The sequence below is a fragment of the Trichoderma reesei genome (assembly GCF_000167675.1).
Source record: "Trichoderma reesei QM6a unplaced genomic scaffold TRIREscaffold_5, whole genome shotgun sequence".
Taxonomy (NCBI): domain Eukaryota; kingdom Fungi; phylum Ascomycota; class Sordariomycetes; order Hypocreales; family Hypocreaceae; genus Trichoderma; species Trichoderma reesei.
In genome coordinates, this window is record NW_006711152.1 from 295,400 (window position 1) to 309,924 (window position 14,525).

The 14,525-nt window shown below is 55.4% G+C and overlaps 3 protein-coding genes and 1 pseudogene across 4 annotated transcripts; 1 reads left to right on the forward strand and 3 right to left on the reverse strand.

Annotated features, from left to right (window-relative positions):
- Positions 1 to 727: 727 nt before the first annotated feature.
- On the reverse strand, positions 728 to 2,206 carry TRIREDRAFT_58421 (Hypothetical protein; the record flags this gene model as incomplete). Its single annotated transcript, XM_006963755.1, has 1 exon — positions 728 to 2,206. A coding segment is annotated over one exon (1,479 nt), but the record flags the coding sequence as incomplete, so codon positions are not given.
- A 979-nt stretch (positions 2,207 to 3,185) lies between these two features.
- TRIREDRAFT_105315 lies at positions 3,186 to 7,812 on the forward strand (annotated as a pseudogene; the record flags this gene model as incomplete). Its single annotated transcript has 8 exons — positions 3,186 to 3,505; positions 3,583 to 4,149; positions 4,294 to 4,311; positions 5,043 to 5,605; positions 5,880 to 6,109; positions 6,155 to 6,877; positions 6,949 to 7,542; positions 7,605 to 7,812. Coding segments are annotated over 8 exons (3,223 nt in total), but the record flags the coding sequence as incomplete, so codon positions are not given.
- A 437-nt stretch (positions 7,813 to 8,249) lies between these two features.
- On the reverse strand, positions 8,250 to 10,892 carry TRIREDRAFT_21873 (dehydratase; the record flags this gene model as incomplete). The annotated part of the gene is made up of 6 exons (XM_006963477.1): positions 10,861 to 10,892; positions 10,271 to 10,451; positions 10,065 to 10,162; positions 9,979 to 9,986; positions 9,783 to 9,890; positions 8,250 to 9,706 (listed from the first exon to the last, which is right to left on the reverse strand). Exons 2-6 carry the CDS (start codon positions 10,421 to 10,423, stop codon positions 8,250 to 8,252), a joined length of 1,824 nt encoding a protein of 607 aa, XP_006963539.1. The 5' UTR covers positions 10,424 to 10,451; positions 10,861 to 10,892.
- A 1,464-nt stretch (positions 10,893 to 12,356) lies between these two features.
- Positions 12,357 to 13,402, reverse strand: TRIREDRAFT_58853 (uncharacterized protein; the record flags this gene model as incomplete). The annotated part of the gene is made up of 3 exons (XM_006963756.1): positions 12,357 to 12,782; positions 12,828 to 13,214; positions 13,286 to 13,402. The coding sequence occupies 3 exons, from the start codon at positions 13,400 to 13,402 to the stop codon at positions 12,357 to 12,359; spliced, it is 930 nt and encodes a 309-aa protein (XP_006963818.1).
- Between the last annotated feature and the right edge of the window lie 1,123 nt (positions 13,403 to 14,525).

Sequence of the window (14,525 nt, forward strand, 5' to 3'; positions counted from 1 at the left end):
GGTTAACGGTGAAGCATGCCTTACATGTATGTTTACTAGTGAAGCATACGTGCATGCTTAGATTCAGTGGCGACCTGCGTTTAGGATGGTATATAATAGAGATATTAGTAGCCCAGTTCAAAGATTCCTCGAAGGGGCACTTCACTTGTCTTTCATACATGCTTTCTAAGCTCTACATGCGTTCTAAGCTCTACAACTGTTGTGACACAAATAGAAACGCTCAGTCTTTGCTCGGTCGACGTTATCGTCGTAAAGTCAAATCGCTCAACAGAAATAAGATCGGACAAAGAGCCTTCTCTATCTCAAGGCGGATTCTTTCCGATCTCGCAGCAGAAGGCATCACGGTTGTGATGACCGCTCAATGAAAGACAACAACCTGTATACTGCTCTAGAAACCCAAATCCGTCAGATCATGGATATTCTTCCAATCGTGGAATTCCAATACATCGTGAATCACCCGTGGCCTGCGAAACAGTCTCTTCGTTGGGAGCCTAACCGTCTCCCACTGCCTCGACGCCAGTTCGTCCGCGTACGGCCTCTGTTCCCAGACACTGACATCGTCCAGGTTTTCTTGCTTCGTCTCGAACGTCGCCATTACCATTGGTGTTCCTTTGGATGAACGAACCGCTGCACCTCGAGTGTTCTTCTTCCCACTTGACATTGATCTGATAGTTGACTGAACGCCTTTCGTCTCAGAATTCGCTGCCTTTAGCGCCTCCTCTGGTAGACGAACCCCTTGCCCCCATCTGAAATACTTGGATCGATCCCAAATCTGCTTCACCGCCTGCAACTCTGCCCTGTTATCACCAAAGTATGCCTCCTCGTGCTGATCGCATGGCAGTGCCCTGTCCGCAAAGTTGATAAAGGCAGCTTTTCCCTCTAGAGAATACGGCCGCAGCTGCTTCTTGAAGTCGTGGAGGAACTCTCCCATCTCCTCCACCAGAAACTTCTCAAAGCACTGCACTGTAATGTATGTGTGGAAAACGCCGCTGCGCCAAAAGAATGCCGTGTCCGACGGTTTTCTGGAAGCAGCTTGCCCGCCTGCGTGTATCCAGGTGACTTGCAGCGAACCGCGATCCCCGGTGAACTTTTCTCGAAACCTGACCATGTTGTGTCGGATGATGCGCGAGATATTCTCAACTACATCTCGTCGATCGTTTTCGAAAACAAAGGAGGCGTAGTTGTTGAAAGATAGGTTCAATGGAAGTGACTTTTCAATCTCCTCTGACCATTGAGTAACAAGCGTCTCATGCAAGAAGCGGCAAGATGACTCTTCGAGAGAGCGCCTTTTGAGCTGCGTCGCCAGTGGAACGGAGGAGATGGTGTCGTCAATGACCTTGTCGAACTCTGCTTTGCCGCCGTTGTGGTAGACGAGGAACCTGATGGCATCTCTGCTCTCCTGAAGATCGCACAGCCACGTGCTGTCAATGGTGAGCTCTGTAGGGAAATCTGCCGTATAAAACTGCGTCATGGTAGCGGCGTAGTCCGCGGACCTTCTTGGATGATGGCTCGGGCCAAAGTCCGGGTGCCAGGTGTATCTGCCTGCCACGACTTTGTTGCCTTGAAGCTTTTCGATCCGCAGCTTCATCTCGACGACAACTCCAAAGTTGCCTCCCCCCGCGCCACAGAGCGCCCAGAAGAGCCTGCCTTTATCGGATCGAGGGTCATCGCTCCTCTTGACCTTGACCTTGTCTCCGCTAGCAGTGACTATGGTAGCCTCCTCCAGCGAGTCACAGCCCATTCCGAAGCTCCTGGTAAACGGGCTGAGGCCGCCTCCGAGGGTGAAGCCGCTGACTCCCACCGTGGGACACCGTCCACCGTTGACAACGTAGCCGTCAATCTTGCGGATCACAAACTGCTTGTAAACGTGGCCCCATTGTGCGCCGCCTTTGACAGTGGCAAGCTTAGTCTTCATGTTGAGCGTGACGCCGTTCATCTGCATCAGATCTAGTGAGATTCCCTTCTCCGCGGTGGAGGCGCCCGAGTATGAATGGCCCCCATTCTTGATCGTGATGTGGATGCGTCTTGTTCTCGCCTCTCGGACAACGGCTTGGACGTCAGACGCGTTTCGTGGCTGGACAACGCAGTCGGGTCTTGCGAACCGGTAGAAGAGGTTGACCGTGGCCACTGATCGCTCGTATTGCGGCTCTCCAGGCGCAAAGACTGGTATCTTGTTCTCTTTTAGAGTCTGTATCAATTCGCGCATGTTGGCCATTGTAAAGCCGCCCTCAAGATAGGGCAATTGATCAATAACAAGAGAGAGAAAAAATGCCTTCAAAAGTTGTGAAACCACAGAGGCAGCTGGTCAAAGTCAATGGGGTTTGAGCCCACGAGATTTCTTCAATATTGTCGTGCCCTCGGTCAGATATAGGACTGATAATGGCGCAGATCGGCCTAGCTTTTGCTGGGAAGTGACCCAACACGGAAGGTTGACAAGGTTGTATCGAGTTTGAGAACTGTTGATCCCGTGTAAGTTGAGTCGCAAGAACCAGGGCTCGCAACAGCTTGCGGCTGTGGCACAATTTGAGAGCCTTTTGCATTAAACATATTGAGTGACTTAATTGAGTGAGCAGGAGTAACATGTTGCTATTCGGCTGGTATACGGGCTTCTCAACGCTTCTGTCCCTTTAACGTTGTTAATCCTCTTTCTCCAGGTATCTACCATGAACTCAGCTGCCCAACAAGCTTCACTTGAATAAAACAAGAATTTAAAACTGAAATAGACAAAATATTCAAATAAAGGAAAATATTCTTCCAAGAGGAGAGAAGTTACTGCATGTGAAAACAAGAACTTAAGCACTGCATTTTGCAAGAAGCTGCTAAAGGCATCTTGTGTTGAGCCATCCCTGCCAAGTGGATTGATCGCTACAAACTCTGGCAATGTAGTTTCCTTTTTCCACTTGCTCTCCTTCTGTAAAATACTCATATTGAACACTTTTACTTCTCCATATAGAAGAGAACTGCATGCAACAATAGTTCGACCCTTTTCTCAGCCTTTTCTTGCTCATATTCAAGCCTTCAATTTCAACTGGGCGGAAGTCCAGGTCCGAGTACGTACCGCCCAACTAGCTCGGTTTCGGCCTGAGGCAACACGACTCAATTGCGCCGGTCCAAAAACTTCAAGATCCTCTTATCACGAACTGCCCGCCATGCGATAAACCGACACAATCTCCAGCCAACCCACGATGCCTCCCCGAATACCGCTTGCCAGCGTCTCGGCGTGCTGCAGAGCCGCCGTCAGCCCTCCCGCCGCCTCATTGACCACCTTCTTCGCCCGGCTCTCCCTCCAGCAAACCCGCAATGCCTCGATCCTGGGCAGCCTGGCCAACAACCCCGGCGCTATACACAAGAAGAAGCGAGTCGGCCGCGGTCCCTCGTCGGGCCATGGAAAGACGTCCGGAAGAGGTCACAAGGGTCAGGGACAGCACGGAAAGGTGAAGCCCTGGTTCCAGGGTGGCCAGACGCCGTTGATTGTGAAGCACGGCAGGAAGGGCTTTGACAACTTGTGAGACTTGAGAGACGAGCGGGGCAGTTGCTTGCAGCCGCCGCATCTTGAAAGGAATGTCTACTGACTATCCCCAGCCGAGCGCCCAAGATTTCCGAGGTGAACCTGGACCAGATCCAGAACTGGATCGACCAGGGCCGACTCGACCCCACGAAGCAAATCACACCAAAGGAGCTCATCGAGAGCAAACTCATTGGGAGCGTGAAGGATGGTGTCAAGATTCTCTCCCGCGGCGGCGAGAACCTCAAGCAGCCCATCAATGTCATGGTCTCAAGGGTCTCTGCGGGCGCCATCGCCGCTATCGAGGCTTCCGGAGGCAAGGTTACCACTAGATACTACACCCGACTGGCCATTGAGCGACTATTGTCCGGCGAATCAGTCAATACCGATAAACCTCTACCCGTCGGCAAGGAGCATGTCGAAGGAATTCTGGCAGAGGCGAGAAAGGGCCCCTTCCGATACAGACTGCCCGACCCCACGAGCCGTGCCGACATCGAGTACTACCGAGACCCAGCGCATCGCGGATACCTGAGCCACCAGCTTGCTCCTGGCCAGTCGCCCAGTTTGTACTTTAGGGTGCCTGGTGTGCACAAGGTGAAGAGCGCGGTGAAGACGGACAAGAAGAAGGCGGAGGAGACGCTGTGGTAGGGGGGGATGAGGTGATGTGGGTGATGGTGGTGTTTGGCTTGTGGCGCATAAAGAAGATTGCGCTATGTAAAATGTTGAATAGAGGATGATGGGCATGAATTGTACAATATATGAGTTCCTGACATGATCTTTTGGCCCAGTCAGTACCGATTATCCTGGTTGGCTGGTTCTAGGTACTCGAAGGTGATTTGAGGTAAATCTCGAGCCTGAAACCACATTGTAGGAGTTTTGACATGATCTTGTTTGGGGTCTCATGGCATGTGCAAGGCTCAACTCGAAGCTTTTGCATGTTTCCTCTCCAAAGGCAGCCCATGAGCATGCATGATTTGTGCCTTCTCCCTCTCCCTGATAAAAATCATGGTGTCATCGACCCCATATAAGCCATCAAATGACGGTGCCACGACAGATGGATGTCTAAACTTGGCTCACTTTTCTCACCGTATCACCCGTCGTGCAGGCGTGTTTCTTCTTCTTTTCCTTCTCTTTGTCTTCTCTTCCTTTTCTCCATTAGTCCACCGTCATTCATGCTTTTCACTTGATTCATCCCCAACCAGCAACTCTCAGCGTCACAGCACCCGTGGCCCTTGACAGTCCCCCCACGCACAGCGCCTTACAGGCGGTTTAGCGCCTAACCAACAGCACCAGACGTCGGGTGCTGCAATCGCCGCTGAGCGCACAGTGACCGCCGGAGCTCCAACTGCGGGTTCGACAGCACTTCAACACTAAGCCGATCTGGATCCTGGACCTCGTAAGTGCTGCGACATCGACCAACCTCGCCTCCTCCAGACTCCTCCTCCTCCTCCTCAGTCAAACCCCGCGACACGCACTCGATACTTCCGCTCTCGTTTCTCACCTCTTTCTCCCCTCTCTCTTCTTCTCTCCCCTTCTGAGGCCATACACCGCCCGCGTCGACTTCGAGACAGCTCCTGCGACTCCATCACAGCATGTCGCTCTTTGGCGACTCGCCCACCGACAACGGCCCAGCCCCGGGCTCATCGCCGCCTCGCCGCTCCGGAGCAGCAGCCAGGGCGTCAGGCGGCCTCTTCGACGACGAGCCCGCGTCCGGCCGCAACTCGTCCAGCCTCTTCGACGACGGCAGCGGCGCCTCGTCGCCCTGGGACATGCCCACGCCGCGCAAGCAGCAGAGCCGGGCCGAGCTGATCCGCAACCTGCTGCCAGCCTCGGACGTGCCCGACAGCTACATCGAGGCCTTTGACGCCGTGGTGCGCGAGGACGGCCACGAGGGCCGCGTCACGGCCGCCGGCATCGCCAAGCTCTTTGCCGTGGCGAGGCTCGAGGCCGACGCCCAGGCGCGCATCATGTCGCTCGTGGCTCCGGGAGGGTCCGACGTTTCATTATCGCGCAACGAGTTCAACGTGGTGCTGGCGCTCATTGGGTTGGCGCAGGAGGGCGACATTATCAGCCTTGACGGAGTCGATGAGCGGCGAAGAAGTGAGTGGAAAGTCATATAGGCACATGTTTTCTGTTGTCCTTGGGACGTTGCATCTTGTGAGGTGATGGCGTACGATTCGCCGATTGGACCGCTTTGCCGTCCCTCAGCTCTCTCGATGCCCGACTGTCTTTGCAGCTGTGAAATGGGAGCATACGCAATACATGCGAAGCGAGGCCAATCAGCTTATCGCCACTCCATGTGATGCTTTTTCGAAGCTTCCCTGAATTACTGCTTCTGAGGGTACATAGCTGGCTGACACCCCGTCTTGCTTAGATCTCCCCCGGCCCAAGCTGCCCGGTCTGACCGCCGAACCCGTCATGCCTCCGGTTGCTGAGCTTGCTGCAAAGCCACCACAAGTCCCGACCGAACATGAGCCAGAGCCGGAAGCAGAACCCTATAAGCCCGAGCCTCAACCACAGCCTCGGCCCCAGCCTTTGCCAGAGCCACAGCACCAACGCGAGCTTCCGCCCGCCCCCTCGAGCATCATGAGCAGGTCGACCATGGTTGATCCCGACGAGGACCCGTGGAACACGCCAGACCTACACAAGGGCCACACTCACCCTCAAGGCGGACAAGAGAGCCACGCGGCCGCAATCAATGGACACGGCCACGGCCACGGCTTCGGCCAGGATGCACCTCCATCATTTGACCCACGCCCCACGAACCATTACAGTGCTCCCCCGGAGCCAATCCGCCCTCCCAACCGGCCCCGTCAGATCTCGAGCGGCTCCTTGTCCGGTCAGGGAGCATGGGGAGGTGGATTCTATGGCAGCTCGCCCGCTGGTGGCGGTTTCAACGATGTGCCCCAGCATCAGAACCCGCCGCCCATCCCCAACATCTTTGGGAATGATGGTGCTCTCCAGATCGGGGGAATCGCCCCGGCTCCCGTTGTTCCATCGCGGAGTCTAGGAGGCCGCATCGGAAACAGTATGCAGGAAAACGTCGTCGTCACTCTGATGCCCGGCAAGGAGGGCATCTTCATGTTCCAGCACCACAACTACGAGGTTACTAGCCTACGGCGTGGGAGTAAGGTGGTTCGCCGGTACAGCGACTTTGTATGGCTGCTGGACTGCCTGCACAAGAGATATCCATTTCGGATGCTACCATTGCTGCCTCCTAAACGCGTCGCTGTGAATGGTAATCACCTCTCTAACGACGGTTCCTTTATCGAAAAGCGACGAAGAGGCTTGGCTAGGTTTTTGAATGCTATTGTTCGGCACCCAGTGTTGAGTCAAGAGCAGCTGGTTATCATGTTCTTGACTGTTCCTACAGTAAGTTGTCCTGTCGAAGGGGGAGAGGCGAGAGAAACGAGAGACAATTGGTATATCTAACACGGGGTCAGGAACTCGCCGTGTGGCGGAAGCAGGCAACCTTTTCTGTCCAGGATGAGTTCACCGACCGACAACTACCCCCCGGCCTAGAGGATTCACTGCCCCCGTCGCTTGAGGAGCTCTTCCTCCGAACACGCAATGGGGTTCGCCGATCTGCCGAGCTGTACATTAATGCGTGCAACATCATGGACCGCCTCGTCAAGCGAACAGAGGGCGTTGCTGCCGACCACGCGCGGGTTGCCATGACACTCATGTCGCTCACGGAAGCCTCTGCAGACACTTATGCCACCGATCCAAGCGAGGTACCGCTGCTCAACGACGGCTTGACGGCCATGAGCAAGCATCTGCGGACCTGTCAGACGTTGCTCGAGGACGAGAGTCGGGGCTGGGACGAGGGAGTGCTGGAGGATTTGAAGCGGCAGCGCGATGCCCTGGTCAGCCTGCGGGAGCTGTTTGACCGGAGAGAGCGGCTAGACAAGGACAACATTCCGTATCTGGAGAGAAGGATACAGGCCAACGAGACGAAGCTGGCCAACCTCCGGACAAAGCCAGAGGGTCTTGTCAAGCCAGGGGAAATTGAAAAGGTGGCAGAGTCCATCATCAAGGTGCGTTACGTCGCTATCACTTTCTTGTCAAGGTGACTTGCTTATGCATGAGGATCAACCAGGACAAGGAATCCATTGTCCAGCAGCACAACCGCTCCATCTTCGTCAAAGAGTGCCTCCGCGATGAGCTCATCACCTTCCAGTCGACGCAGTACCACGTCAGCAGGTGGAACCAGGACTGGGCCAGCGAGCGCGTCAAGTACGCCGAGATGCTGGCCGACAACTGGAGGCGTCTGTTGGATGCTCTCGAGGGCATGCCGCTGGGCGAGTAACGAAACAGGGAATGCCATGTTGGACTTTGGGATATATATTGAAGAGCAAGTACGAGGACGAGTTTATGAGGTGTATATGGTGGAATATGTCTATGTCATGAATGTAGGATAATGAGGGGAGCAGAAAGAAGGGCAGCGATGGTGGGGTTGTTGTTGTTGGGTTATTGAGCGGGTTTCAAGAGAGCAGCAGTCGAGGCACGATACCCTTGATTTTGATTCCTTTTGCTTTCTTCATGTTTGCCGCCTACCTAACATTGTCTTTCTTGTTTATGCAAAGCTTGAACATCTCCCAACAGGTTCGTTATCTTACCCTCGGGCAGTCAGCTAGAGAGCTATACGACGACAGGAGAATGGGTCAAGCTGCAACAATTGCCCGCGTGGATAATACGTGCACGACTTGATCTCATGTATTCATACTGTTCGAATACATTATCTTCACCATCTGTCCGTCACCGCGCCGTGGCTGGCGTCGCCTACCAGGCGAGCATACTTGGCCAGCACACCCCTCTTGACCGGCGGCTCCGGTGGCGTCCACTGCTTGCGCCTCTCCTCCATCTCCTCGTCCGAGATGGCCACATCGATCCTGTTGGAGACGGCATCAATCGTCACCTCGTCGCCGTCCCGGACCAGCGCAATGGGGCCCCCAACGGCAGCCTCGGGCACGACGTGGCCGACGATGAAGCCGTGGGACGCGCCGCTGTACCGGCCATCGGTGACGAGTGCGACGTTGCTCAGGCCAGCGCCCATGATGATGGCCGACGCGCGCAGCTGCTCGGGCATGCCCGGCCCGCCCTTGGGGCCCTCGTAGCGCACAATGAGCACGAGGTTGCCGTCGTCGCGGGTGATTTTGCCGGCCATGAGCGCGGCGTCGAGCTCGTGCTCCTTGTTGAAGACGCGGGCCTTGCCGGTAAAGGACAGGCCCTCCTTGCCGGTGATTTTGGCGACGGCGCCGCCGGGGGCAAAGTTGCCCCTGAGGATGCGGATGTGGCCGGTGCTCTTGATGGGGTCCTCGAGCGGGCGGATGATTTGCTGGCCGGGCTCGAGCGAGGGCCAGTCGGCAACGTTTTCGGCGAGCGTCTTGCCGGTGACGGTCATGATGGAGCCGTCGATGAGGCCCTTTGCGATGAGCATCTTGAGGACCGAGGGCGTGCCGCCGACCTTGTACAGGTCCTCCATGAGGTACTTGCCGCTCGGGGCGATGTCGGCGAGGAACGGGGTGCGGTCGCTGGTGCGCTGGACGTCGTCAATGGTCAGGGGCACGTCGGCGGTGTTGGCCATGGCGAGGAAGTGCAGCACGCCGTTTGTCGAGCCGCCGAGGATCATGGTCAGCACGAGAGCGTTTTCGAAGGCGGCGCGCGTGAGGAGGTCGCGCGGGCGAATGTCCCTTTCCATGGTGACCTTGATGACCTCTGCGGCGCGCTCGCACTCGCGGGCCTTTTCGGGGCTGACGGCGGGATACGACGAGGAACCCGGCAGGGTGAGGCCCATGGCCTCGATGGCCGTGGCCATGGTGTTGGCCGTGTACATGCCGCCGCAGGCGCCGGCGCCGGGGCACGCGTGGCGCTCAATGTCGTCCATGACGTCGGAGCTGGAGCGGCCGGGGGCGTCCGGGTTGGTCTTTGCCTTGAGCGAGCCGTAGGCGTAGGCGCCCGAGGCCTCGTAGCAGCTCGAGATGTTGATCTGGCGCTCGAGCAGGCTGGAGTGGCCCTTGCGGATGGTGCCGCCGTAGATCATGATGAAGGGGCGGTTGTGCCGCGCGGCGGCCATGACGACGCCGGGCATGTTTTTGTCGCAGCCGGGGATGGAGATGTTTGCGTCGTGGTGCTGCGCGCAGGTGACGGACTCGATGGAGTCGGCGATGATTTCGCGGGTCTGGAGGGAGAAGCGCATGCCTGGGAGGAGCTTGTCAGGATCATGTTGCATATATATGTAGAGTGTAGTGAGGAAGAGAGAGAGAGAATCACTGACCGTCGCCGCCCATGGTAATGGCATCGGACACGCCAACCGTGTTGAACTGCCAGCCGAGCATGCCCTGCTTCTCGACAGCTCGCTTGACAATCTGGCCAAACTCGAGCACTGCGGGATGCGTGTAAGTGTGTGTTTATTCTGCGTCGTCATGCCCTCTTCGGAGCTCCCTGGACCGAGGAGAGCCTCGTCAACTTACAATGTGTGCTGTATAATTTACCCTCCAATTAGTTTTCAAAAGGCTCCCCATTCAACATCCCAAAGATGCCACGAATAATAACGTACTTGCATGGATTGCCCTCCCACCAGACACTCGCAATGCCGACCTGCGGCGCCGTCTTCATCGTCTCCTTGTCCGGCACGCCAGCGCCGTACAGCATGGCCTTTTATGTTTGTTTTGCATTCGGCCCCCGCATCAGCCCACTCGCCCATTCATTCAATTCATTCATTCATCGTATGTGCGTGTCAAGATTGAGGCATGTGCGTCTTACCTGTGCTCCGGGAAAGTCATGGTCCTTGGTGATGCGTCGCGACCAGCGGTTCAGCGGGCCTCCGGGCGGCAGACACGGGAACTGGAGGTAGTCGGGGGAGGCCTTTGGGTCGGGGCCCGGCTCGGCGGTGCTGGAGGCTTGTTGTGACGCCATTGCTTGGTGGTTTGTGTGTGTGTTTGTGCTGTTGTCAAGTTAATTGGCAAGCTTTGACACAGAAAATATCAAGAGGAGGAGGGGAGAGGGGTGAGGAGAGAGAGGAGAGAGAGGAGGCAGCCCCGCGGGAAGCTTTTGCACTTTTATGAAATGAAAAAGGTTTTTGGGGGAGGGGGGACAATGCAGAGGTGAGGAGAATCGCAACAGCTCAGACATTTCTATGCTTCGTCCCTATGGATGCCCTGCCCCCCACGGAAGAAGCTCGATTGAACCCGTCTGGGAGCTCCGGACCCGTCGTGGGGAGCGATCCCGGAGGCTCTCCGCGCCCCTCCTCTGCTCATCTCGGGCATCAGGTGGTGAAGATGTCACGGGGGACAGACTGCGTATGCTGTGCAAGAGAAAGAGAACAAGACCAGAAGAGAGATTCAGCAACTCACCTAAGTCAACAGCCAGACTCCTGTCATTGCTCATGAATAAGGGGGCCAGCAACGACGGCACTATATCAAAGAAGCAAAAGAACAGAGGCCAAAGACAAGAGATGAAGCAAACAGCCACTACCATCAACCGCCTCTTCTTCTTCTTCTTCTTCATCTCCTCCTCCCCACCTCCGCCCAGCTCCAGCTCCAGCTCCAAGCTCCGGCTCCACTCCCGCCTCCGCACGCCTCCGTCATCGTTCCTAAACTCTCCTCAGCTCACAAGGCCTGTATCTGCGAGGACCTCAGGTACCTAGTAGTATCGTTGTGACTACCTAAATACTTGTTCTACCAATCAGCTAAATAGGTATACGAGCAATTATCGCCCGATATCTCATCAGACTCAGCCTAATAAGTACCTTTGCAGTAAAACTAAGTAAATACTTCGTCTCCTCTTGGACCCCTTTTTTTGCGGGGAAGACCCGAGGCTCTCCGGTCGTCGAATCGCGTTGCTCGTTTTACTCACCCGCACCCCAACGCCGGCATTAAGTACCTATCTGCGTGGGAATAAAGTCCCATTCTAGCCGCAGTTTGTCTGCCATTTGATTCATCAGATTCATTGATCGCCTGTTACATATTCAACGCGGTTGGTTTGAACGGGCAGAACGGGTGCTTGTTCAGCCGACGACATGGAGCCGGTTGCGGCTTATACATACGAGGCACGCCAGACGCAATGCTTGGCACACGATCTTGCTATTCAGCAGACGAGCCATTGTGCTTTTTTCCTCGCTTTCCTAACCCTTGGGTCTTAGAGGTGAGCACTGCTATTGATTGGATTTTAGCCTAAAAGCGCAATTGGCCAATTGATGGCCGAAATGTACGGACTATGTAGTCGGGTTCCAGCTCTACATACCGGCGACTCACTTCTGTCCATCATCGGCAACCCTTTCCTCTAGGTATAAACAGAACCCATATATTACAGCCACAATCCAAGGACTTTCACTGCCACTAGATCCTCCATGAGCTTCCCTTTTAACTCCTCCGTTTCAGCAAACGCCCACATGCCAGAAACTCCCTCTTCAACCCTTCAGAGAACACCGCTTCCCGAGCAACGCCCTGCCAAAACATGTGCCGCGTTTCAGAATCCGGTGATTTCAAGTATCAAACTTGTGCACTCATTTCCAAACACACAACAGCCAAGTGCATTAAAGGTAAGAAACGATTGCCAAGTTAGAGGCTGTTTCGGTCTGTCTGCCCATACCCATGCCCAATCCCATAATCCATATCCATTCCAACCACTCCATCGTTCCCAATCTCAGGCTTTTGATAGCAAAGAAGAGTGTTCTCGAAAGACTCAAAAAGATAAAAAGACAAATCAAAGACAGATCGCAACTCTAGTCTAAGAACTGAGAAAACAAAGGAAAGATTACATATCCAATGAACGGTGTAATACCCAAGATCCTCAAACAACCAGAGCCAAAAGAAAGGGAAAATAAGCATCACTTTTCTTTCACCCCCCATCACCACCTCCCCGGCGACGCATCCGCCAACAGCGACGCTATGCTCGTCCTGTCCACGCTGTCCCGCCTCGCCGGGGCCTCGGGGCTGTCCGCCGGCGTCAGCGGCCTCTCGGGCGTTGCCGCCTTGTTGCGCTGGCTCTGGCTGTCCCTCCACGCGCTCTCCAGCACCGCCGGCGACGCATTCCAGCCGTAGTCCCGGGCGATGGCGTGCCAGAAGGCGTCGCGGTGGACGTCATACAGGGCATGCAGGCGGGTCATGTCGATGTACGGGGGCGGATGTGTGGACGTGGACGGCAGGGGAAAGCCTGCTGGTGTCTCCATGTGCTGCTGCTGCTGCTGGTGGTGATACTGGGACTGGTGGTACTGTTGATGGTGATGATGTTGGTGATGTTGGTGGTGAGAAGGAGGAGGTGGGAGATGGCACAGCTCCTCGTGCAGCCGCGGCAGATGGCGGGATCCCGTCTCGGCCACCATGGACGACGGCCGCGGCAGGATGACGGGCAGCGTGGGAGACGCCCAGGCGTCGACGATGCGCGGCAGCTGGACATTGTCCCCGGACGACGAGGCCGTCGACGTCGAGCTGTAGCTCTCGGCCCTCCGGTGGTGCGCCGACAGGGACGCCGTCGGGCGATGGTGGTGCGCCCCGGGGCCGAGGATCGTGACCGTCATCATCTCGGACGGGCGGCTCGACGCCGACGACGCTGACGACGGCGTTGTCGAGACGGAGTGCCTGCGCCGCGCGCTGCTGTGCGTGAGCTGGTGGTAGTGCAGCCGGCACGCAAGCTCCGTCTTCTTGAGATTGGCCGCAATCTGCTTGTACGGCACCTTTTGGTGGCGAGTCCGGACGAGGTATTGTTCCTACGACCAACGGGGGTTGTGTCAGCTCCTTTCTGTTTGCCAGCCGTGGGAAAGATAGGCTCATGGCTTACCTCGGCCTCGCTCCAGGCTCGTCCTCCGCCCGTCATGATTGTCTTGCGGCTCTTGGTTACACCTTGCTCGTGTCGTTCGACAGGCTCGTTCTTGGGGATGTAACCTGTCACCGTCATGGTATGTGCGTATGTGTCGTGTCTGATAAGGTGTAGATCGATTATGCGATAATGTCGATGGGGTATGCCTTCGTGATCGTACTGTGTATTAAGCTTCGGCAACTCCCAAGCCAGATGCTCGTATATGAGGTCGACTCCAGTAATGCAAAAGATATTAAAAGTCGTCTTGAAGAGTATTGGTGAATCTCAGAGCAATGTGAGCCAGCCACAAGGAAGAGATGATGACAGATGAATTGAAAAGAAGAAGAACCCGGACGAAGATTAGGACAGAAGTAGAATAAACAGACAGTCTATCAATGAAGTAACAGGGAAACAATGAACCAGCCATGTACCATCGACAAACAGGAAGTTCAAAGTCTGGGTGAGAGAGAATTAAAAGAGAGGAAAAGGACGAGACGGACATGGGGTGTGAGAGAGAGAAGGGGGGGGGAGGTGAGCAAGTATTAAAACATGCTCACTCGCTCACTCACTCACAACTTTTTCGACGATGAGCGGTAGTGACAAGAAACAATTCATGCCCGTGAGCCTAATAATAAAACATGCGCACGCCACAGCAGCGTCTCTGACAGCATCGCATTTGAGCAGGAAAAATGAGAATCCTAGTAAAAAAAATCTAGCCGGTTGTGTCCCCGCGAAACCTCGATTCTCTCATGTTACAAGTAGTCGCAGTGATGTTGAATCTGGCGCCGCCAGGGGACAAGGGGGACAAGGGACCCTCCGCCCCCCCTGGGAGCCACACCGGACTGACCTGCTTCTGTGAGAGATCTCAGGTGTCCTGTGACAATTCCCGTAACAGCGATATTCGAAAATTAAGCATAACAGCTCTACTTTGGAGGGGGGACTTGGTCGGGGCGGGCTGTTTCCTCGGTGCTAGACTGGGGGGGCTGCGTTTGGGTCGGCCCACCAAGAAACACATTTCAAACATTCATGCAGGCTTGTGTTTTGGGGCTCGGTAGGGGGGACTACTGGTCGTACTACGCGGTAGTACTATCAGTGAGCTAGCTTCGTATCACGAGGAATAAGGTGAGAGAGAGAGAGAGCTTCGAGACTTGTTTGTCTTTTTTTCCCGTCTTGCTGAGGTCGATATTGTGGGGTGGCGCCGGTGGCTGTTTCGATGGCGATG